The sequence below is a fragment of the Mauremys reevesii genome, linkage group 1, assembly GCF_016161935.1.
Source record: "Mauremys reevesii isolate NIE-2019 linkage group 1, ASM1616193v1, whole genome shotgun sequence".
Lineage (NCBI taxonomy): Eukaryota > Metazoa > Chordata > Testudines > Geoemydidae > Mauremys > Mauremys reevesii.
The window spans coordinates 270,882,605-270,906,861 of NC_052623.1; the positions used below are offsets into that span (position 1 = coordinate 270,882,605).

Sequence of the window (24,257 nt, forward strand, 5' to 3'; positions counted from 1 at the left end):
ATCCAGAGGGGTATCTGAGGAGGAGGAGCGATAACAGGTGGCTGAACACAAGCACAAAGGTTAAGAACCCCTGTTTTAGATCTATATGCACATGGGTTTATGTCACAGGCGTGTCTGTAATAGAAGAAGCACCTGGCTGAAATGTAGGGTTGTGCAGGTAGCTGCTGAATTTTCTCTAAAAGAATTATGCATGGTCTGAATCATGTAGCATCTGTTGTTTTTGTCTTATCTGATGGGGGACTATGAAGTTGTTTCATGCTGTTTGGTTAGACCGTAGATGTCAGTCTATTTGCTTTTCCTGAGCTATTAGCTCCACTAGCACTAGTGAATCACTAATAGAGGGGAACTGGGCTGTGGAAAAGAAACCAGGGACTCAGGGAAAGCAGAAAATGGTTATTATAAGGTGGAATTTGTTTCAGCATCAGATGGGAAAGTGGCTCATGGACACACAGTTTTCAGATTGCTCAGGCACCAATCTGTAATGGTTCTTAAATGTTGTCCATTCGGAGAGAATTCAGAGAACAACAACTCAGATGATTAAGGGGCTGGTGGGTTTGACTTATGAAGAAAGATTAAAAGAGCCATGTATGTCCTTCCTCACCCAAATGACTAGCACCCTGGTCCTACAACTGAGGAGATGCAGGCAGACTCCTGTGCTCCCGTGAAGCCACATTGAAGTCATGGGACTCTGGGAGCTGGGGTCTGCCCATTCAGTCAGCTGCAGGATTGGGGTCTAAGGAGGGATATAACAATCTACAAGCAACTTGAATGATGTAAACACTGAGGAGGAAGAGGAATTGTTCAGGGTTGTCCGAGAGGTAATGAGATGAAGCTAAGTTGAGAGAAAATTAAAGCTGAATAGTCTTCCCAGAGCAGTGATAGAACCCTCATTACCTGAGCCATTTAAAACGGGACCAGACAGACCCATGGCAATATATTGCATTGTCCAGTGGGCAAGGTATTATCTAACAGATCTTTTCTGTTTCTAATCTCGATGAGGGAAGTGCAGGTAGGTAATAACACTGAACAAAAAGGAACCCATCTGTGGATGAAATGAGTTTCGCAACAGGTATTGTCCCACACCCCACCTCTGGTTGGTTAGATGTTTTTAGGGGCGAGCGTTAATTTGTTTCACATATAAACACAAGCTCTTGAGGACATGTACCTGCTTCTGTCCTTTAATGGGGTGATCTTCTCTCCTCAATCTCTCAGAGTCACCTGGGGCACAGCATTCAGAACAAAGTGGTTTTGCGACAGGGGCAGTTCCTGCTCAGCACTGTGGAAGGCTTCAGAAATGCTTGTAGGTGAGGAGATAAGGGGATTTCTGTTGGTTCTGGCTCTGTCTAATCAATTGGTGAGTGAATTCCCCCCTCCCCCACACACAGTCTGTGCCCAACTAACATTCTTTACAGTCTCTCTTCAGCGTGATGTGAAAGTACAGTATATGCTCTGTCAGCTCAACTTGTGGAAGGGCTGCTCTTTGGTGAGTCTGCCAGCTGTTAGCCAGATGCTAGAGCAGACCAAACTACTTAGAGGGATCCTTTAAGCCACTAGAGTGAATGTATCCAGTCAGTGGAGATCTCCCCGTGCCTCTGTGATCCAGTTGCTGGACCTCCTGGCCAGAGGCTAGAGATGATTTTTTAAAATTAAATGTATTGGTCAATGTGATGCTCTTGAAACTGGAGACTCAAGTTGTCTGTTTAGCCACATAACATGTAAACTGCAGGAAGTTGCAAAGTAGAGTCCCCCTCATGGTGACTTTACCCAGATCTGGAGGGACTCACTTCTAAGAGAGAGAAGAATCTCTAGCTGCCTGTTTAATCCTTGGTGGCTTCACTGAGATGCCAAAAGAAGGGGGACCCAGTACCAGTTCTGATGGTTTTGTGATGCACACCTGTCCCATTAGAAACTTGCCTGAGACCCACTAGCTCATTCCGTATATAGACCCCTGAACAGCTGTTGGAAAATAACAACTTCTGGCCACTACCCAAATTTGTTGGCTAAACTTGAACTAGTGGAAGATTGTATTCCATTTCCTGTCCCCTTGTTTTAGTCTATGCTGAAACAATCTCTTGGTACGGTATTAGGGGGCGCTGTGCTTCTATAATACTGTCTTATATTGCAATGCGAAACTGGGTTCATGGCCACTCATGATCATTAAATATCCTATGGCATTTTTATAAGATTTGAGGCATTAGCCCTGGTGTTCAGGCCAAATTCCAAACTGACTAAGTACATTTAACCAAATGATGATATTGTCTCCTCGCCCTGCAGCAGGAATTCCATTTAATTCTTTCTCCTCCTGTGATACTATTGTGTAGTGTCACTGGCTCAAAATGGCTGTCAGGTTTCATTTGAGACAGCTCATTTCATTGACTGATCTGTGCACATACAGCGTGTGACATGCTCTGGGGTCCATCAGATTCTAGACGTGTAACACACTGTAGGTTCTGCAGAGAGCAGGAGAGTGCATTCTCTGATGTCCATGTGTATGTTTCTAGGTTAGCTGTGGAATGTCAAAGCGACCCCGTGGCTCAGGAGAATGCTTTCACCGCTCCCGGCTCGGAGAGCGAGAATACTCTGAGCAGCTTCTCTGAGTTTCTGCTGAGGATTTGCGACAGCCTTTGCATCCCCATAGTCCTGGTAGGGTTAGTTCAGAATCCACACTGTCCCTCAGGCATAAGGGGCACCCAAGCAGTAGAGATGCTTATGGGAGATTGTTGAGAAGAATTTGTGTGGGAGAGGAGAATTAGGGATAAACCAGTGCATCAGCCTCATACAAGTGTTGTTCTGGCATATTCTGTCTCATGTTGGGCAATCCTCAATTTATTTGGCTTATGGGAAACGGAAGAGAGAAGTCTAGCGTGTGTGAGAGGAGGGTGTATGAACTCAGAGCCCTGCCTGCGTTCCATAGAGAGGTCTCCAGACCAGGAAGTCTCTGAAATAGCACCCTACCCAAATGATGTAATAAATGACAGGTTTTGCCACTGCTGGAGGTGATGTATATATGAACCACTCTCCCTCTTCTCCTCTCTCAAGGCCTGCCACTGGCCTGGCAAACAACAGAACTTGCAAGTTCTTTGTCATCTAGGCTTATGCAGTATATTGATTAACCTGTGGAACTTGCAGCCACAGGACATTGTTGAAGCACATAGCTCCATAAGGCAAAGCATAAAGGTAAAAGAAGGAGAAGATGCACGTAGCTTTGTACTATGTTTCTTACAAATCTATTACTACCCTCCTTGCAGACTTCGGTTCATAATGAGCAAAGCACTTAAGTGCTTACGTCTGTCTCTATTCAGCAAAGCGCTGAAGCACGTGCTTAAGTCCCATTGCTTTGGTGAACTGGGGCCTCAGTAGCCGAACAGGAATACCATTTACTGTGATTCTGTGTAGAGTAAAAATGACAGTATCTGTCTTACGCTTCAGGACATCAGCCTATTAACAACTGCAACCACGAAGAATTTTTCTCCTTGGTGTAGAGTCTTGCACAGTTAGGAACAATTGTTCAGAGAGGGAAGTTGTTAAATCTGCCTCTGAAACACCTGGCATAGGCCACCGTCTGAGGCAGGATACTTGCTGTCAGCAGTCTTGTTGGAACAAGGGCTGTTTGACTTCAGTCATATTTGCCTGGCTTTGTAACCGTGTGAGACTCACTGAAAGATCACTGATTCCTTCATTGTGCGCTTACATGTTTCTCACCACAAAGGCATACGCGCTGACTCCATGGGTGCTCTGGGGCTGGAGCATCCACTGAAAAAAATTAGTGGGTGCTCAGCACCCACCAACCACAGCTGTTCGGCCAGCCCTGCTGATTAGCTGTTTGGCGGCTGGCAGGAGGTGCTCGGAGGAGGGGGTGGAGTCGGGGTGGGAAGAGGCAGAGTGAGGCTGGGGCCTTAGGGGAAGGGGTAAAGCAAGGGTGGGGGCACTGGAGGGGGTGCGAAGGGAGGGCGGTGCCTCAGGGTGGAGCAGGAGTGAAGCACCCACCTGGAAAAATGAAAGTCAGTGCCCGTGCACAAAGGGATACGGCATTTGCTTGCTGACCATTTCCTCTCCCCTCAGAAGCACTCAGAAAGGATTTCCAGCCCAGCTCTGATGGAGGTTTTCATATCCACCCTCAGCACCTTGTTCACTGTTGTGCCGAGCATGCAAGAGAAATTCTCTAGGAAGCTGGGTATGCCGAACTCTGACATCGTAATTCACTGTGCTTCTTTACACAGTGAATAACCTGATTAACCTGGGGAACTTGCTGCTGTTGGATCTGATTGAAGCAAAGAGCTTAGCAACATTTCATATAGAGCCATTTATTTGAGTAAGACTAGCATCTGCACTTATGTTAACTAGGATAAAACCCGGGGTTAAAAACAAGATCTGCTGAGTGCTGGAAGGAGTTTACCCCATAGCATAGTACTTCAGCTAGGTCCGTTATGGGAGCTTTGTACTTTTCCTCTAAAGCCTCCAGAATTGGCTACTGTTGGAGACAGGAGATCAGACAAAGTGTTTTATTTCCTCTGTATTGTCTGTCTTCTTTACCACCTTCTGGATTAGAGATGAAGAGGAAGTCACTCTCCCTGGAGCTAGTGCACCAGGCAGTGCTTACTCTTCTTTCCCACAGAGCCTGGAGACCCAGTGAATCACAGATATGGTTCTTCTCTCCAAAATCTGGAAAAATAATTTGCCCATGGAACCTAAAAGAGAATGAGCCTGGCAGATGCATTCTGTCTAGGGTGACCTGTCTTGTTTGCCAGCTGTTGCTTTGAAAAGTCAGGGATGGTTGTTTGTTACAGGGGGTCCTGCATTCTGTGCTCTCATGATGTGTTTATCTTCCTTCCTGCTCTGCCTTCTCTCTAGCATCGTCTTCTTTCATCCGACTGGCACTGGAGCTGAAGGCCAAATTCTGCACTGGACAAAGGTACTGTCCTCTATATTGAAACTAAACCAAGAGTTTCCATTTGAGAAAAGAGGAAATGTCCTATTCTTGCAGCAGAATTAAATGCGAATGGATCTGAAATACCCTCTGCTCAGTTGGGCCAGCACCATTTGCCTTCGTTTGTTGAAAGACCTAAAAAGTAATTGTAAAGGAAAAATTAGATGGATGGAGGTGGGATGAGAAACTGACGGTGTAATGGAAAAGTGAACTCCAAATTTTGCCAGAACTGTTTTAAAAGATCCCCAGTAAGGAACATGCTATGCAGGTTCAGTAGAATGGTGCTGCTGTTATGGAGTGATGACACTGGATGCCATGGAGAGGAGATGTTACAGCAGGTTCCATCTCACTGGAGCTCTGGCGTTTCAGGAACAGAACATACCATCTGTATAAATACTGGTGCAGTGATTAGAAGGGATGGGGAGGGTAAGAACGCTAACAAAATACATTATGCTGGGTCATTTCTAGCAGAGCTTGGAAGCTTATGGATAGAGCCCCACGTGCATAGGCGACACATAAGAGGATGTGTGGAGTCAAGTGCTTCCCTCCCCCAATATTTCTGTTTGGCCTGCCGTGGGGTGGGGAAGGAGAGGAGCTCCCTACTCCCACTGTAGTTGCCCCTTGCACACTTAGCCCCTGTCCCTAGCAGCCAGGCCCAGGTGGGGAGCGGAACAGGTGGGACCAACCGCTTCTCACGCCAGCTGCTCTAGGTCGCTGCTCTGGCAGCGCGGTGGCTGCCTGAGAGAGAGCCTGGCTTGGGTGACAGTCCTCCCCACTCCCTCTGCTCCCTGCCTGGGCCTGGCTGTCAGGGACAGGGGCCGAGTGAGCTGGAAACATGCTGGGGAGGAGGAGAGACTCTGGCTCGCTCAGCCCCTGTCCCCAGCAGCCAGCTCGGGTGGGGAGCAGAGGGGTGGGGCAGGGCAGGCCACCACCCCAGCCAGGCTCTCTCTCAGGCAGCCGCTGCGCTGCACAGAGTCAGCAACCCAGAGTGGCTAGCTTCAGCCAGCATGAGAAGTGGCTCCCTCCTGCTCTCTGCCCCGGCTCAGCTGCCAGGGAGAGCGGCCAAACATTGTGGGGAAGTAGAGTGGAAGAAGGACAGAGCCCCCGCCAGGTAACTCTAGTGGGGCAGGGAGAGCGTAGCGGCCCCGGGCTGGGCGCCGGCAGTCACTGACAGAGAAGACATATGGGGCGGTCATGTGTCCTCCCCTTTAGATTGTGTCATCCCCCCTCCAGATTTGCAGGGTTCTACTTACGGAGCACCTGCTAATGGTCTGCAGCAAGCAGGCTAGTTGCATGGTGTTGGCTCTCCTTGTATCCAGCTGCTACATCTCATTACAAGAGCAGTTAAAAATACATTTGCTGTGATCCTAGTATCGCTTGGCCACATGAGCAGGTGTGATAGTTAAAACGGGGATGTTTTGTGATTGCGATTGGGCAGGGAGGTGGTCTGCGACTGGGAATAGATGGGCAGGTGGCCCATGAGACACTGGGCTATAATGTGATGGTCCTGTTCTATAGGGGTCTGTATGAGAAGTCCTCACAGCCAGGGAGGGAAATGCCTGGGACATATAAACCTCTTAGACTCCCATGCCTATCCAATTTGCCTGTCAGACCAGCGTATCTGGCTCCATGCAGCTCCAGACAGTTGCTGCATGCTGATGCTGTGATGCTTTGGAACATCTCCATACAAAGCAGTCAGACTCTCATTCAGCATGCCCTTCCACGTCATGCACTTTCCAAAGTGAGTCTGCCCAGGCTGGTCCTGGGGCAAGAGAGAGGTCGCTGCACCCCTCTGCAGTCAGCAGATGTGACTCTCAGCCAGACAAAAAAACAGAAGGTTTATTAGATGACGGAACACAGTTTACAGAGAGCTTTGTTACACAAAAAAGAACCCTCTCTGTCAGTCCATCTTCATTCCCCAGCCAGCTCCAAACTGACACTCTCTCTCTGGCCTCTGTGTCTCTTCTCTGACAAGGGGCACACTCTCTCTTTTGTCCCAACACCTTCAGTTGGCATCTTGCAGGGGGAACTGAGGCACACCACACAGAGAGAAAAAAAAGAACATTTTCCTTCATCACACAACAGATGCAAAAAAATATATATAATATGTATATTGCCTGGGATTGTGTTATTCTCACCCTTTTCGGTCATTTTTTGCCACTCTTCAGTGTTAACCCCTGGAACACCACAGCTCTGATAGCTCTTCACTGAAATTTGCTATTCATCCCAAAATGTCTGAGGTGCTCCTGAGTCTCCTGGAGCCCGAGCTCTGGGTGTCATGTCTTGACAGGGGAAGCTGTGTGCAGTTGGTTGTTTCCCCTTAGGCTGATGCTCTCTTGTCAAATAAACACAAAGAATCCTGAGCCTGGAGAGGATGCATCAGCCTAGATCTCCATTCTCATATCTTTTTGTTCTCCCTTCAAGTAACCCTGCTTTGAATCAAGCCTGTTCCAGCTTCCTCTACAGCATGTGCCTCAGCCTTCATTCAGCTGCAGAGAAGATGGAGGACTCTTCCCAGCAGGGCAAGTTTGATGAAGGAGGCAATTTAATCTGGCGCAGATTGGGTGGACCCAGTCTGCCCCTGTTTTAAAGGTTTTTCAGCTGGTTTAGCTTGTCTGCCAGGGAGGCAAATCGGGCTTTTCTAAACATATTTACTCCATACTCAAAACCAAGCCTTGAGCCATGTAAAAATCCATCCCTGTTTCAGCAATCTCTGTGGCTTGACTGCATGGGAAATTTACTGGCATAACATTGCTGGTATAATTATACCATGATACGCATATAGTTGTAGCCATGTCAGCGCCAGGATATTAGAGAGACTGTGATAGTTATACTGATATAACTCTCAGGGGGGACCCTGGAATAAGAGTGCTTTCCCCCAATTTAGTTGCACTGATAATTTCAAGCCCTAAGTGAAATGAGTGTGTCGATCTCTCACTCCAGTTCTGGGTGGGTGCAGGTTTCTACACCACAAAAACCACTCTCACGGTTGGCACTAATTAGTATCTCTGTTGATGGGCTCAGCAGAGAGCCAAGGACTGAATGGGCCATGAAAGCAGAACTCCCTTCTCATCTTTAGATATGATCTCACTAGGTTGGGTTGAGGCATGTACAGCAGATCTGCACCAGGAAATCACGCTTTGCTGTTGCTTGTACTATATCTGCTCTGGGGATAAATGAAGGACTTCAGTATTTATCAGCCAGGTCCCTCCCTGATTTTATACTTCTGACTTTGGGGTGGGAACCATGCCCCCCTCGCTCCAGACCTCTCTGCCTTTGCTCTGGTATTCCTGAGTCCTTCCTGCCCTTCTCATGCTGGTTTTGTTTCTAGAGCAAGAGATGTCTGAGCTCCTGCAGAGGAGTCTGCCCCAGTTAAACTGCAGTGTGCCTGAAAGCCTCACCCTCCTGTCAGAAACCCCAGATCCCTTCTGTTTAGATGAAGCTCTACGTAGCCACCAATATTGCCTCCTGCTCCTCTTGTACTGTGCCTACGCCCTGGAAGACAGGTGAGCCAAGCGGTGTGGTTGAGGAGGGGGCAGCACTGTACACAGATACCAGAGGGTGCAGCCTGTCATCCTTACTGTTCCCCCTCCCCATCCTTGTTTGCAGGTTTGTTCCAGAGGCAGAATTATTCTCAGCCATAAGAAATTTCCTTCTGTCAGTGCAGGACCAGGGAGACTGTCCCCCTCCTTACGTCTTCAGGGCTGTTCTTTACCTTCTGGCAGTCTGTCAAGACAAAGGCGAAGCCTTAGACTCGGTAAAAGCTGATTTCATCACCACCAATCAGAGTTTCTTGAAGTTTTTTACCTTCTCCCCTCCACCCCAGAAAAGTGACTGTGTGTGATGGTCAGTGAATAGACTGGGGGAGCTCACACCATGTGTACTCTCAGGTTATTTAACGGTGACAAACACTTTGGGATACAGATTGTATTGAATAAAGTTGTGTCCATGTGGGAAGGTGTTTGCATGATGGGTAGTCCTGGGAGTGCATGCAAATGCTGTTATAAATTCCATAGCTTCAGTCTCCTGAGAGCATCAGCAGCCTCTGCAGTCTGCAGCAGGCTTTCTAATGTTTCCATATGGCTTTTTGCTGGGTCAGAGCACTGAACAGAGCTTACAAGAGCTTTTTAGACTTTGTAATTCAGCGGCTTTCACAAGGACTGTAGTTGGTTGGTATTGATAGGCTGCATAAACAGGGCACATAATTGCACTTCTCACAATGGGGTTTCATCACATCAGCTTCATCTAATGGTTATATATGTCTCCCTCCGTGTCTCTCCACTCTTGTCAGAGTCCACTGTGTGCCATAAGGAGAGTCTTGGAGAATACATCAGATCTGAGCTTGGTCTACATTCATCACCCACTTCTGCTTAAATTCTTCCTGCGTTACTCTGAGCTTATGGGCAGATTTGGTCGCCGGATCCTCCAGCTCTGGTTTTCCTGGGAAGACTACAGTCAGATTGAGACTGAAGATGCTGTCTCTGGGCTCTCCTCTGGCTTGCCTGATTATCCAAACAGCTTTACCACTTTGCTTCACATCCTGAAGGGCAATTCCAGTGTTGTACTCATTTTGCTGGTATGTGACTTTCACAAGGACAGTTTGCCATCTGTGGCCCTGACTCTGGAGAGCACTTAAGCACATGGATAAGTGCTTTCTTGAATCGGGGCCTAAGCGAACAGTCTCACATATGCATATGCAGTCACAGACAGTGTCTGATTTGTAAAGAAAGAGGTGCTGGGGCTCAAGCAATAACGATAATACTGTTCCTAGGACAAAATGGCACCGTTCGGCAAGGTCATGCTGCGTGGAAGAGGCCATTTTGCAGAACAACATGATGTCCTCTGTGTAGAGTGCCCTCTGCACACACCATATGAGCGAGGCCATGCCTTGTGTGCTAGTGTAGAATTACATGCTTAGCTATAAATGTCACAGCCCGCCACTGACAGGAGAGGGGCCAGGGCTGTGCCCCGGCACAAATTAAGCTCTGGTCACAAACCAGACATGCAGACCTGACATGGGAAATGGGATTGTAGGCCTTTGTACCTGGGCAACCTGCCCAACCTGCCTGGAGGGCCTTCGGCAACCCAGATAGGTAGTGAACCCTATCACAAAGGTGCTGCATAACTGCACTTGTTTATTCATGGTACAAAAAAATGCACATGTACTGTGAGCTCCTCGCACACAGCTGGTTAATCTCTTCTGTGGTAGCTTTGCAAGAAGCTGCTCTGTTAACATGGGGACTGTGATAGGCTATTGATGGATAGGAAAGAAAGGGAGGAATAAAGAGCTTTACAAATGGCATGTAAAGACTAGAACTGAGGGAGCGTATTTATTAACTGGGAGGTGTTTCTTTGTGCTACTCCCAGGATTCCCAGGACTGTAAATAGCACCCTGTGCTGCTCTTACAAAACTGAAATCAAAAGCCTTTGGGATCAATGAGGCAAGGTCCTCCCAGCAGTTGGAATAATGAGCCAGATCCTCAGCTGATGTAAATCAGTGTAGCTCCATTGAAGTCAGTGACTTGTTGTTATTTCTTCCCAAACCTGATAAGGATACTACATATTTTTCAGAATAGAGACCTATTTCATTACTAAAACTACTAAGCTTTTAGATCAAGTAATAACACGCTCTTGGATAAACAACCTCCCAGAATAATTAAGAAATGAGGTAGGTTTTATTATGAGTAGGCACACACAAGGCAGCATACACAGGGCTTGGAGTGCTAGTACATCTGGCCTGGTCTAGGAGGTTGCAAAATATTTTTTCTCTCCAGTTACTGAAAGGGCCGACAGACAGAATGGCTATGTCTTAGAGAAATCCTTCACCAGTTGGGACTAGGTTCCAGAATACTGAACTGTATTCAGGCACTTGATACTTCCAGAGCATCAGTGAAAGTGAATGATGAGCTGACAAATCATTGTGAATTAAAAGGAGGGATGCCCCAGGATGACTTATCTACCCCATTATCTTTCACAATAATTTTGAAACCCTTCATCCAGCAAACTAAAATCAGGTTAAATATTACAAGTATAAACAGGTAAAAGAGAAACAAATTGCATCATTTGTGAATGATATTATGTTCCCGTTTTCCCATTTTCCCTTTGCCATGCACTCCTACAGAAAGAAATTAATTTAGCTCTGTTTCAGCCTTTAGCGTAAACTACAGTAAATCACAGATATTGGCAATTCACCTCTCTGCGGGGGTACAGCATGATCAATTTGAATTTAGATGGGCTAGTAAAACAGTCCAGTGTCTTGGCATAAATATTCCATCAGATATAAAGCAAGCTTATGAAAAATAACCGCTGCCTGTTAGGGCAAGTTAAAACTCTTGTAAAATGGAAAGACTTGTCACAGGAAGACAAAAATGAATATCCTTCCCAAAATGTTTTATTTGCTTAGCTGTTCTTATTAAAACTCTGGATTAGATAGGACAGATGGTGCGTGGCTTCATTTGGGACCGTTAGCTCCTGAGTAAAAACAGAAAAATTTTAACACATACAGTGAAGACATTCTGCCAATTTTAGATTATATTCCTGTCCTGCACAGATGAAGGCCACCCTGGAGTGAATTCAAGACCAAATATAAGCAGTAGCTCATAGGAATGGTGTTGTATTGCATTAAGAACAAAGGACTTTTTGGGTCAGACCACTGGTCTATTTCTTGTGGTGATCAGTATCCTGTACCTCACAGGAATATGCAAGAAACCCCATAATGGACGATTATGGAAAAACTTGCTCGTAAAGGAAGTTTTTTCCTAACCCTGAGAAATAAGTGGTCAGCTCATGGTTAGGCATGTAAGCCTAAGGGTTTCTATCTCTTGGAAATATTTTATCCTGTAATGTAACTGTGGATGTTCTCATTATCCATATAAATATCTAATCCTTGCTTAATAGAATTCAACTCTTTATACACCTCTACCCCGATATAACGCAACCCGATATAACATGAATTTGGATATGACGCGGTAAAGCAGCGATCCGGGCGGGCGGGGCTGCACACTGCAGCGGATCAAAGCAAGTTCGATATAATGCGGTTTCACCTATAACGCAGTAAGATTTTTTGGCTCCCGAGGGCAGCGTTATATTGGAGTAGAGGTGTATCTTGTTGCAGTGAATTCTACAGGGCAATTATACATAATTGCGTGAAGGATTTCCTTTTATCACTCTTAAATATGTTGTCTTTCTGTTTCACTGAATGTCCCCTTGTTCTTGTATTATGAACTACGGTAAATAGGAGTGCTCAATTTACCTTCTCTGAAGCATTGGTTGCTTTTATACTTCCATTGTGTCTCCTCATACTCCTGTCTGAACACTCCCCATATTTTCAGTCTCTCTTCATATGGAAGTGTCTCTATCCTTCATGTGGCCTCTCTCTGAATCTATTTCTTTATAGGTCTCAATTCACCAAAGCACTTAAACATAAGCTTAACTTTAAGCACATACCTAAGTCCTTTCCTGTTCAGCAAACTCTGAAGCACATGCTTAAAGTAAAGCACGTGCTTAAGTGCTGTGCTGAATCTTTGCCAGAGTTAGTGGGAATTTAGCTATGAGACTCCAGGAAGGGCTATTCTTGGGGGTGGGGTGATGGACTAGATGATCTGTACATGTCTTTTCCATTTCTAATTTCTGTGATTCTAGGAATATTTGGTTTATGTATCACACAATTGATCACTTTTATCCATTATGTTGCTTCTATATGTGCTAGGCTTCTAGGTGAAGAACTTTAAAAACAAATGCCTAAAGTTAGGTTCATTAATCCATATTTAGGCACCTACCATAAGTGGCCTGATTTTTCAAAGCAGCAGTTCCCCATGAGAGTGGTGGGCTGCTCAGCCCTCTTGAAACTCAGGCCACTGATCTGGGTGCCTAACTTCAGGCACTTGTTTTTAAAATTCTTGGCCTTCAGCTTGCATTACTTCCTATGCCCATGCACTTGACAGCCACATATCAATATTTTAATTCTAACAGCCCACTTAAAGAAGGTGTTTGGCTATCAAAGAGGAGAGCCTACCTATGTAATACAATACACTCTGCTTAATGGCCAAACTTAGTTTGGACATCCACATCAGTAGGGTGTCACTCAAGGAACCAGTGTAGCATAATGATAGTGAACAGCAATGACTTCTGCTTAATGAGGACAGAAAGTTAATGTCTGCACTTCTTCCCTCTCAGGACCTGGTCTGCTTGAGCACCACAGAAGTGGCTCACAAAGTTTTGATGACCTTGAGTATGTTCCTGAAAAGAAACGAGGATGTTGTTGTCTGTGACCTCCTTCGAAGTCAGTTTCTACAGATCCTGCAGCAGCTTCTAGTGGAGAGCAGCTCCACTACTTTGCGAGGTGAATCCGACTTGTAATTAGGGACCCACAGCCTGAAATTTGCGAAAGGACTGGATAGCTCAAGGGGCTAAATCTAGGCTAAAAAGCCTTTGATTTCAGAGTCACGGGTTCTAATCTAGGCCTTGTCCACATAGAAAACCCTCCTACTGGAGATGTGGGTTATATGAGTTCCCTGAAATACACAGCCTCTATGTTAGGGCTCATGCTAGTAAAAAAAAATCACATCCCTAACTGACATAGCTTTGCTGGCATAAGATTTAAATGTAGATCAGGCCCTAATGCCAGAACTTGTCTACATGCAGAAATTTACTGGTAGTACTGTACCACTACAGTTACACTGATATAACTCCCTATGTGGACACATTTTTATTCCAGAATCCAAGTGCCTTTTCTGGTTTGCTTATGTCACTTTGAAAACAGTATAAATTAAACTTAAAAGGGGCATTCTGATTCTGAGGTAAAATAATGTGCCCCTGGGAAGTTACGTCAGTATAACTAGAGCTGTAGAGTTCTGCCAGTAAATGTCCCCTTGTAGACACGTCCTCAGGTAGCTAGTGACTGAAAGTCATTCCTGTTTTTTTTCTGTTCAGCTCTCTATGCAGCATGAGTTGGTGGGGCTGAATATAGTTCCTGGTGCATAGGCAACAACATGGGTGCAGATTATCTCACCTCTGCCTATTGTGGGGGTTCTTACACCTTCCTCTGAAGCATCTGGTGCTGGCCACTATCAGAGACAAAGTGCAAGGTGAGATAGACCTGAGCTCTGATCTACCATTGCAGTTCCTGTATTCCTAACATCACAGGCACCTGCTTGTGTTGCGGTTTATGCTAGCTGTGGCCCAGTTATTCCTAGTCTCATCTGGGAAGCCAATGACCGAATGAGCCTTGAATTCTTTCCTCCCACTGGAGGTGGCCCCTTTGACAAGGTCTGTGGCAGATCAGGGAAGGGGCAGCGTATCTGGAAAACTTGTATAAATAACCAGAGGGCTTTGGGCTCAAGTTCTCTGAACCCCAAGTAGATTTTTAAAAAGCAGTTAAACCTCCCCTCCCAAAAGGAAAACCCCCTAAGCAGCACTGGGAAAAGTTTTTCTAAGGCTATGGTAATTTATCCTGCATATATCACTCAGACACACATACAAACACACACACATATGTAACTATTCACCTGTGTGCTGCTCGGCGGAGAGAAGCTCAGGTGGAGGCAGGGGAGGAAGGATGGCTTTGTGGTTAAGATTGAGGCCTGAGGCTCTGGAGACGTAGCTTCAATTCCCTGCTCTGCCCCAGCCCTCCTTTGTGACCCTATGCTAGTTGTTCAGTCACCACGTGTCTCAGGTTCCCATCTGCAAGGTGGGGATACTAACGCTTCCTTACATCCCGGGGCGTTGTGAGGATTAATACATTAGAGTGTGAGGTGCCGCATCATTACCTAAGACAGGTAACAGTTTGGGATAAAAAGCATCAGAATGGAAAGAAATGCTTGCCAGCTTCTCAGAGGGTTTTGGACCCTTTTGTAAAAATGTAGGTGAGAGAGTCCCTTAAATGGCTCACTAAGAAAGTGAAACCCAGGTTCTGTGCTGAAGGGTCTCTGGCCTCCTGGGAGAGGAAGTATTACCCGCATCCCATCTCTTTTGCTCTTCTCTAGCTAATCTAGAACAGTGTTGGTGGGACCCAGCTGTTGAAGGGAAGGAAGCTGAGCCCTGATTTAGAGTGAACAAGGGGGTTGGGATGGCAGAGATGGTGGCAGTCAGTTTACAACCCCCCCATCCCCCAGCTCCAAAATGTGCAGTACCTATCAGACAGCAGGAGGATGGAGCGCATTGACCAACTTTTCGTATCCTTTCTTAGCTAGCAAGAACCTGCCTCTGTTGCTGAGACTTCTCTTCCTGGTGCAGCTGAGGAATGAGGCTGAGAGAGAGCTGGACAGCACAGACTTCAAGCTGCTTCACCATGGTGAGCCTCTGCATCCATTTTTTCCCTGTTGGGATGTGATTCTGCTCTAACCCAGCGGTTCTGTACTGAGACCAAGGGCCTGGTTCTTATTGGAGCTCAGGTCCCATTACACTGCCCTGGCAGTAAATTACATCACATTTACAGTCACGTAAAGGTCCCTTTCCACTGCCAGAGTGTGGTGTAAAGAGTCTGTACTATAAATGAGGATCAAGCTGTGAGAGTGTTTCCTCTGCTTCCTGCCTTTAAAGCACCTTTGTTGCCTGAGACCTCACATCAAGGCCAAAGTGTTTTCCCTTGGGTGGGACTGGACTGGATGAGAATGGAGTCCATCATTGGTGCCCCTTAGGTGGCGGGAGTGGGTTGCTGATGTGCAATGCATTGCCTGCCTGTGTCCCGCACCAGTGGCTGAGCAGATGGTCTCTGCCTTACTCATAGTCCTGGGAATGAGGTTTGAAGTGGAGGATACTTCTAGCTTCCAGCAGTCACAGGGAACCAGAGAATGAGGCTGGGTATTGTGCTTAGCTCTCACATGTAGCTGGAGGGAAATGCAATAGCCAAGGCTTTAGGCAGCTGAAAATTACTCCAGACTCCTTCAGACAAGATTTTGAACCTCTGATGCTCCTTTTTGCCTATGTACTTATGTCACATCTCTCTTTCCCTTCTGAAACCCATCTGTGTACTTCTGTATCTGTCTCCACTCCTAAGGAGCAGAAAATCTCCCTCCTCCTCTCTCAGTTTATTCCAGTTCTCCGTCTGCAGACAAGGCAGAGAAGGGGAAGCTGCGTGTAGGAAAATGAAATCAGATGGGCCTTTTCATGGCAGGCCTCAAAGATGTGCTTTGGGCTGCTGGAACATACCCTTTCACCTGTCTGTACATGTGGGGACAGCAGACGGACGTGTCATGCAAGCTGCTCAGTGATCATAGACATTAGAGATGGAAAAGAGGTTACTAGATCATCTGCTCCCTCCTCTCCTATTTCCCACCATGGCCAATGCAGGGATATTCTTTACGGCGTTCTTCAGGTGCTATCCAATGGAATAGTGCCACCCGCCGCCCATGGGGGCCGGGGGCGCTATTCCATTGAAAGAGCCACATTTTGGTGCTTCCATTACTTTCCTTGTGACTAATCCACAGATTCTCAGGTAGCTGCTAACTAAAGAGGTCAGGGCTAGGAAGAAGCATCTCCTTTTAGACTGTCAGCTTTTCTGAGTAGGGGTTGGCTTTTTGTTATGTTTTTGTACTGACCTAGCATACTGGGGTTGGAGCTTCCAGGCTGTACTGCAACACAGATAATAAATGGGCAGGCAATTCATCGTGGTGTTTCTTGCACTTTCCTCTGAAGTATCTGGTGCTGGCCTTTCTCTGAGACAGAATACAGGACTGGATGGACCACGGTCCTGGTCTGATATGGCAGCTCTGTGCTTAGCCTTTCAATCCTTGGCCTCCTCCCAGGCCTTCTTGATAGACACCGTCCCCAAATGTTTGATATTATGGACAAACAATATACACATGTAACAATCAGTTTATCTCCCAATCCACCACTATTGGGCCCCTCATCCTCTCATGCTCTTTGCTCCAACCCTTGGTTTTGCTGTTGTCATCCCTTGCTGCATTCTGTCTAGTATAGAGCACGGTCTCTTTGTTGCAGGGGCCAGTCAGTCTGTATATGTTACACAGCATGCACACCTGGGGTGCTGCATTAATTTGTACTCTTTGTTTAGCCAAATTATTCTTTTAGTTTTGTTAATTTTCCTCAATCCCTCCAGCCCATCCATCATTTTGTTGCTCTTATATGAATTCTCTCCAGTTAAATGGCATCTTTCTTGTAGTGAGCTGCTCAGAATTGTCTTTATATCAGATATTTCTGAGGGTGCTGTGTACTGATCTATATTGTTCTGTCTTCTAGTCAGTAACCTCTGTGGGAAATGCAGACCAGGAGATGTTGAGCTGCTGCAGCCGTCCTTGAACTTCCTATATTGGAGCCTTCACCAGACAACAACATGTAGTCAGCAGAGAGGTGAAGTGGAATTGTGTCAAACGATGTGGGGTTGGATGATTTCACTGAATTAGTCTCATTGTGGTTGTAGCTGGGCTAACTAAGGTAATAAGGGCAATCAGTGACAACTGATCACCTCCAAGGGAAGTCAAGAAGGAGTTTTTTTTCCTTCCATTTACAGCATTATGCAGTTGGCCAGGTGCATTATGGGGTTGGGGTGTGGTTTTTGTTTTTTACCTCAGGGTTCGGGTATTGGCCACTGTGGAGCAGGGGACTAGCTTTGTTTTACTTGTTCGTAGAACAGCTAGCTAGCACAATGGGACCCTGATGCCTGACTGGGGCTTCCAGGCTCTACCGCGAATTAAATAATAATAGCAGAGAGAGGAAGATCAAGATGGCCACCGTACTAGATTATTTTAATGCTGTTTATTCTATTAGCTGTATCAGGGATCACATCTGTGTGGCAGAAGGTGGAATGCCAGACTAGACTGACCACTGGTCTGAGGGGCTGTGCCCTGTGGGGTGTTTTGGTTGCCTCTTGATTGTAGTGGCTTGCTTAAATCACTTGTGTCACATACATGCTGATCCCTTCTATGCCATCCCAGCAGACTCTTGAAGCCTGTTGTACCCTTTTCTCCTGCACAGTGGTGGCTGTACTGCTCTCTAGTGTGCCTTTGTTGGAGTTGCTCCAGAAGGTTTTGGAGCTCACCTGGATGTGGCCCTGTCGCTCTGGACCTGCTTTATCTTCATCCGAAGAGGCACTTCTCTGCTCTGCTTGGCTGCTGACTGCTTCTCTCTTAGTTCATCAGCATCGTTACAACTCTGAGGTTAGAACTGCTGTCAAGCCAGAACCCGAGCTGTGAGGGAACAGTCATCATGCTAAAATAAAATCCCTGTTCACAGGCAGAAACGATTCACATTGGCCTGGACTCTGCTGGCCTTTGCAGTTACTGCACTGTTCTGTGCAGTGAATTCCTAGTTCTGGTCTCCTGCTCTCCCAGCCTGGCAGAGGGCTAGGAATCCCATCAGGTGGTTCGCTAAGGCCTGGTCTACACTAAGGGGTGATAATGGACTCTTCAGTCCATCAGGGAATGGTCTGATACAATCCAGTGGCTGGAAGTTGAATCTAGACAAACTGAGACTGGAAAGGAGCCATACATTTTAACAGTGAGTGTAATTAACCATTGGAACCACTTACTAAGGGCTGTGGTGGATTCTCCGTCACTGGTGATTTTTAAATCAAGACTGGCTTTTTCTAAAAGATCTGCTGTAGGAATTATTTTGGGGAAGTTCTATGGCCTATGTTATACAGGAGGTCAGGCTAGATGAACAAAATGGTCCCTTCTGGCCTTGGAATCTATGAGAATTAAGAGCATTTAAGGGGACAGTCTTCCACCTGATAACCTGTTGATTCAACACCAGAGACAGGTTTTTATTCATTCTTCCTTCCCCCGGTGTTTTTTTCTACTAGGTTCACCAGACGATCTCTTTGGATGTAGAAAAGGTCCTGAATGCAGTTATCTTCAGAAGGAAGAAGCCTGCACTGCTCTTAGGTATGCAGAGGCTGTCTAGGGTCATGCTTCTGCTGCCTGGGAACAATAAATGGCACTTGCCTAGTTCCAAGACTGTTTAAAGTAGACAGGGAGAATGTCGGGAGAGTAGTTGAGACTATTGGAAGGCAAAAAGAACACAAATAAGAGTGACTGATGTGCTGGAGGTGAACATGCAGGTGGGAGCTTGGCACCTTTGGTGCATTTATCTTTGTCCACATGGGTGGCAGGTATCATAGGCACAAACAGCCAGGCATGGCCCTGCCCATGCTCCACCCCAGGTCCCCTCCTTCTGCGTCCCGCTCTGTGGCTCCCCCTGTGCAATAGCTGTGCTGCCTGCCCTCCCGGCACTCTGGGGCTGGGGGAACTGGGGCCGCGCTGCCCACCCTCCTGGCACTCTGGTCCTGAGGGCACTAGCTTGGGGCAGGGGCTGGTGGCTGCAGTTGGAGGGGGCTGGGCTCTCATGGGGGAGGGGGTGCAGAAGGAGCGGGGCATCAGGTTGAAGGGGCAGGGCTGGGGGCTAGCCTCCCCCAGCTGACGGTTCATGTGCCACCCATGTTTGTCCACTACAGATTTGGGGTACTTGGGGCAAAGGTAAAATGAGTTTGGTGGTGTTCATCCCTGGTGGGTATTTTTTAATTTCTTAAAACTATCATCGAGTTCGGTAACAGGGCTTGAAACTGAGCAAGAGTTGGAATAACACGTCAGGTGGTGCTGCAGGGCCGGGTGTGTGGGGACTTAGTTTAGTGGCATTCATGCCTGCAGACACTAGCCAGTGCAGTCTCCCTTTAGTAGGTCCTGAAAATAAATCTACCCAACTTTTCCTTCTCTCCTCTGTCAGGCTTTGCTCTGGGCATTCATGTGCAGGGTTGGGTTCCTTGGTGCTGAATGGTTTTGGTTTCATGGGGTTGGGGTGGGGGAGGGAAATGCTGTGTTGTAATAACAAGCCGTTGTGTGTGCAGTCAGTATCCTTCAGTTCCTGCGAGCCATCCTCAGACAGAACTTCTCTTCCTCCCTGCTGGTGCTCGTAGTCCAGCCCACAGCCCAAAGCAGGATGGAGCCATCATTGTCAGAGAACGATGCCTCCCTGTATCCACTGGCCACGTGGCAGGTGCTCTCGCTTGTTGTCAGTCTGCAGAACCTTCTGGTCCAGGTACATGTACAGAAATAAATAAACATGGATTAGTCTGAGGAAAAACGCCTCAAATAACATGGCCCAAGGGAATTTCTCCCCTTCTTCACCCCTTACAGAATGATAGAAATTTTGATCTGTAAGGAAGCATTAGACCATATTCTCCCACCACAGCCAGTGCAGGGCTGTTATATACGGTACATCCTCCAGGACTTTGCCCAGTCCAGCATGCTTTCACCATTTCCCTTGGGACACTGCTCCTCAGTCTTATAATTTCTGAACCAAGTTCTGGCCTCATACGACTTTATGGTGAACTGAGTGCAGAGCTGGCTTTGTAAGTGCATTGTACATTGCATGCCCTGAGGACGATGAAAAGTGTGATTTGCCTAAGCTACACCTTTTGCACCTCCTGTCTCTTGAATTTTCCTCTCTCAACAACCATCGCCCTCATTCTTTTCTCTGTGTTTTCAGAAGGACCTATTGCTGTCGCAGACTGTTGTTACCTGCCTGGAAGTCTTGATGGAGTACCTGCATAGGAGGAACCAGGGCATCGGTAAACCTGCCCAGTCCTTGCTCATTTGGGTCTCAATCCTATTGAGTCTTCTGGCCCTGATCCAACAAGCACATGTCTGACGTCAAGCCTGTGGCTACAGTCCCATTAAAATCAAAGGAACTGCTTGTGTGCCTAAAGTTAATCACGTGCTTCAATGCACTGTTGGATTGAGGCCAGAATACCCAGGCCCCTGCAGAATTGAACCCTTGCTGTGGTCACGAACGCATCCCATGGTTGGTTTTCAGAAGAACAAAAATCATGTTCCCCATCCTCATGTCTGCTGTGATTGAAAAGACTAGATAGCTTGGGAATGGGATTCAGAACCTTTCACCTGCTGGTCATTTGTTCCACTCCTTGAGGCCAGAACAACTAGGTGACTGAGAGGCCCAAGAATGGATATGGAACCTTTTACCTATAGGTTGCCAGTTGGACTTTGGTCCCAGGTTAGGGCACAGGGAAATGAGATATGGAAATGGTGGTATTCCCAGAGACCAAGAGTTCAACACAGAATTTGAACTCAAGAACCCCATGTCACAGTGTACTCTGCTGGCGTGTAGATTTCTTTCAGCTGAGCCAGTGGAATAGAAGGTTTCCCTTAGTTTCAGCCTCCTGATACAGGGCAGTGGGCTCTGTCTTCAATCTTGAAACAGAAAAGTTCCCTGCTCCATGATCCATTCGAATCAGACACAGAGGGTATGTCTGCCCAGCAAGGAGGAGCCCATGGCAGCAAATCTCAGACCTTGGTGTAACACACTGCTAGGGACACCCAGAGCTGTGAGTCACTGCGTTACCTCTCTGCCTCAACAAAAGTGAGCTTTGCTGGAGGTTAGATTATGTCAGCTCCCTGCCCCACCAATCTGTCTTCCTGACCAGCAAACTCCTCAAGGCTCTCCCAGCCCAAACCTTGCCTCGCAGGCAGGGCCGGCTCCAGGGTTTTTGCCGCCCCAAGCGGCGGGGGAAAACAAAAAAAGCCGCAATCACGATCGGCGCCTGCTTCACCGCGCCACTTTCTTCTTCGGCGGCCGGTCCTTCCCTCCGAGAGGGACTGAGGAACCCGCCTCCGAATTGCCATGGAAGAGCCCAACGTGCCGCCCCTTCCCCTTGGCCGCCCCAAGCACCTGCTTGCTGAGCGGAGCCTCTCAGAGGATTCAGGGGGCCTGGGGCAAAGCAATTTTGGGGGCCCCTTCCATAAAAAAAAAATTTGCAATACTATAGAATACTATATTCTCGTGGGGGCCTAGGGCAAATTGCCCCACTTGCCCCCTGCCTCTGGGCAGCCCTGTTGCTGAGCTGGTGCCTGGAGCCGGCCCTGCTCGCAGGTAACTATCGGTGAACTCCAGCTGCCCAGCTCCTCAAAGTGACGTTTCTCTGCAGTGCACAGCACCTATCACTGTACATTCACTGAGGATATTACGTTTGCTGCTCTGTTAAATAGTCAGTACATTACATCTTAATTTAACTGGGGTAAACACATCCTCTCTTCAACCACAGCACTGAATGGGTTTATAGTAAAGGTAAAACAAGTTTATTAAACAAAAGTGATGGTTAAGTGATACCAAGTAAAAGGGATAAAGGTACAAATGGTTACAAGCAAATACAAGTGAAAACAGGCCTCTAAAAGACTAAAACTTAATCTAGCAAGATACAGTCTTTGTTCAGGATAGTCTCTCTCCCCCAGAGTTGTCTTTCTAGCTTTTTCTGGCAGGATCCATTACAGTGATCAAATTGCTTGGTTCCTTTGTCTCCTGAGGTGAAGGATATGGAATCTCTCTCTGTTTGCTATAGCCCCAAGGGGACTGTGTTTCTCTTACAAGTCAGGAAGGCCTCCTGGCCATTCAGTCTCCTGTCTTTCTGTGGGATGCAGGAGCCATCTTAATTCTCTGTCTCCAGAGTTCACAATCAGGATAACCCCCATTGGTTTAACTTGATAGCTTTGTTTATTGCTAATATCTAAATTGAGGTAAACCCACATTCCTTTGTCTAGGACAGAGCTGTTTATTACCTTTCCCTAGGGTCGGCTGTCTGGTCTTAATCATGTTAGAGAGAATTCATAACTTCACATATAACATTAATACATGCATTTTACAGTGATATTAATAACCAGCATGTTATTAGCTTTCATATGATGCCTTACACAATATCTGTTGGATAAATATCATGATGACAGTGTTGGGTGTAGTGAGTTGGCTGGGGCTGATGAGAGACAATGTACCCTATGTCAGTGGGCATTAAGGGCTGTTAGGGTCACTCCTGGATCTACAGACTCCGGCTTGCGGGCCTCTCACTACAGCGCTAAAATAACTTTGTAGACACTAGGCTTCAGGCTGGAGCTCAGGATCTGAAGCCCACTGCCGTCCCTAGGCGTCAGAGCCCAAGCTCCACCTTGAGCTGCAACTTCAAAGCAGGCTACACAGCTATTTTTAGAGCACTAACCCTTGGCTGGGAGGCTTGCATAGATCCATTCATAGATTCCAAAGGCAAAAGGGACCTTTGTGATCATCTAGTCTGACCTCCTGTATAACCCAGGCCATGGAATTATTTTGGAGACAGTCTTAGAGCAGATATTTTTGAAAAATACCAATCTTGATTTACAAATGATCAATGATGGAGAATCAACCATGACCTTTGTTAAATTGTTCCAATGGTTAATTACCCTCCCTGTTAAAAATTTACACCTAATTTCCAGTCTGAATTTGTCTAGCTTCAACTTCTGGCCATTGGATCATGTTACACATTTCTCTGCTAGATTGAAGAGCCCATTGTTAACTATTTGTTCCCCCATGTAGATAGTTGCAGACTATGATCACTTCACCCCTTAACCTTCTCTTTTCTTAAGCTAAATAGATTGAACTCCTGGAGTCTATTGCTATAAGGCATGTCTTCTAATCCTTTAATCATTCTCTTGTCTTTTCTCTGAACTCTCTCCAATTTATCAACATCCTTCTTGAATGGTGGGCACCAGAACTGGACACAGTATTCTAGCAGCAATCGCACCAGTGCCAATTAGAGGTAAAATACCCTCTCTACTCCAACTCAAGATTCACCTGTTGGTGTGTCCAAGAATCACGTTGGCCCTTTTGGCCACAGAATCACTGGGAACTGACATTCAGGTGATTAACCACCACAACCCCCAAATCTTTTTCAGAGTCACTGCTTCTCAGGACAGAGTCCCCCATCATGTTGATATAGCCTATATTTTTTGTACCTAGATGTATACATTTACATTTAGCCATATTAAAATGGTTTTCTTGCACCCAGTTTACCAAGCAATCCAGATCACTCTGGATCAGTGACCTGTCCTCTTCATTATTTATCATTCCTCCAATTTTTGTGTCATCTCAGACTTTATCAGTGATGAGTGTATGTTTTCTTCCAGGTCATTGATTAAAAATATTAAATAGCCTAAGGCCAAGAAACCATCCCTGCATAACCCTGCTGGAAACATGTCTACTTGATGACGATTCCCCATTTACAGTTACATTTTGAGACCTGTCAGCCCATTTATAATCTATTTAATGTGTGTCATGTTAATTTTATATTGTTCTAGTTTTTAAATCAAAATGCTGTGTGGTACCAAGTCAAATGCCTTAAAGAAGTCTAAGTCTAATATGTTGACACTGTTGTCTTTATCAACCAAACTTATAACCTCATCAAAATAGAAAAAAGTTGCTTTGCATTAATTACATTACCCTCCCTTAATTCTTTATTAATCAAGTCCCATATCAGCTGTTCCATTATCTTGCCTGAGATCAATGTGGCTTACAGGCATATGATTATCCTGTTATTCTGTTTAGCCTTCTAGTCTTC

At 46.4% G+C, this 24,257-nt stretch overlaps 1 protein-coding gene across 6 annotated transcripts in view; it reads left to right on the forward strand.

The window, feature by feature from the left end:
* Positions 1-24,257, forward strand: part of MEI1 (meiotic double-stranded break formation protein 1) — a 52,337-nt gene that overhangs the window by 21,068 nt on the left and 7,012 nt on the right. For 4 of the 6 annotated variants that reach the window (XM_039498016.1, XM_039498046.1, XM_039498036.1 and 1 more), the window contains 15 exons: positions 1,213-1,304; positions 2,502-2,643; positions 4,063-4,174; positions 4,852-4,912; positions 7,352-7,449; positions 8,259-8,433; positions 8,537-8,684; positions 9,219-9,503; positions 13,103-13,268; positions 15,114-15,218; positions 17,126-17,236; positions 17,861-18,042; positions 18,687-18,768; positions 19,728-19,918; positions 20,369-20,450. In XM_039498016.1, the coding sequence (XP_039353950.1) occupies positions 1,213-1,304; positions 2,502-2,643; positions 4,063-4,174; positions 4,852-4,912; positions 7,352-7,449; positions 8,259-8,433; positions 8,537-8,684; positions 9,219-9,503; positions 13,103-13,268; positions 15,114-15,218; positions 17,126-17,236; positions 17,861-18,042; positions 18,687-18,768; positions 19,728-19,918; positions 20,369-20,450 (2,032 nt within the window). Of the gene's footprint in view, positions 1-1,212; positions 1,305-2,501; positions 2,644-4,062; positions 4,175-4,851; positions 4,913-7,351; positions 7,450-8,258; positions 8,434-8,536; positions 8,685-9,218; positions 9,504-13,102; positions 13,269-15,113; positions 15,219-17,125; positions 17,237-17,860; positions 18,043-18,686; positions 18,769-19,727; positions 19,919-20,368; positions 20,451-23,412; positions 23,460-24,257 lie in introns of all 6 variants that reach the window. The other 2 variants (XM_039498055.1, XM_039498026.1) reach the window with 2 other exon arrangements.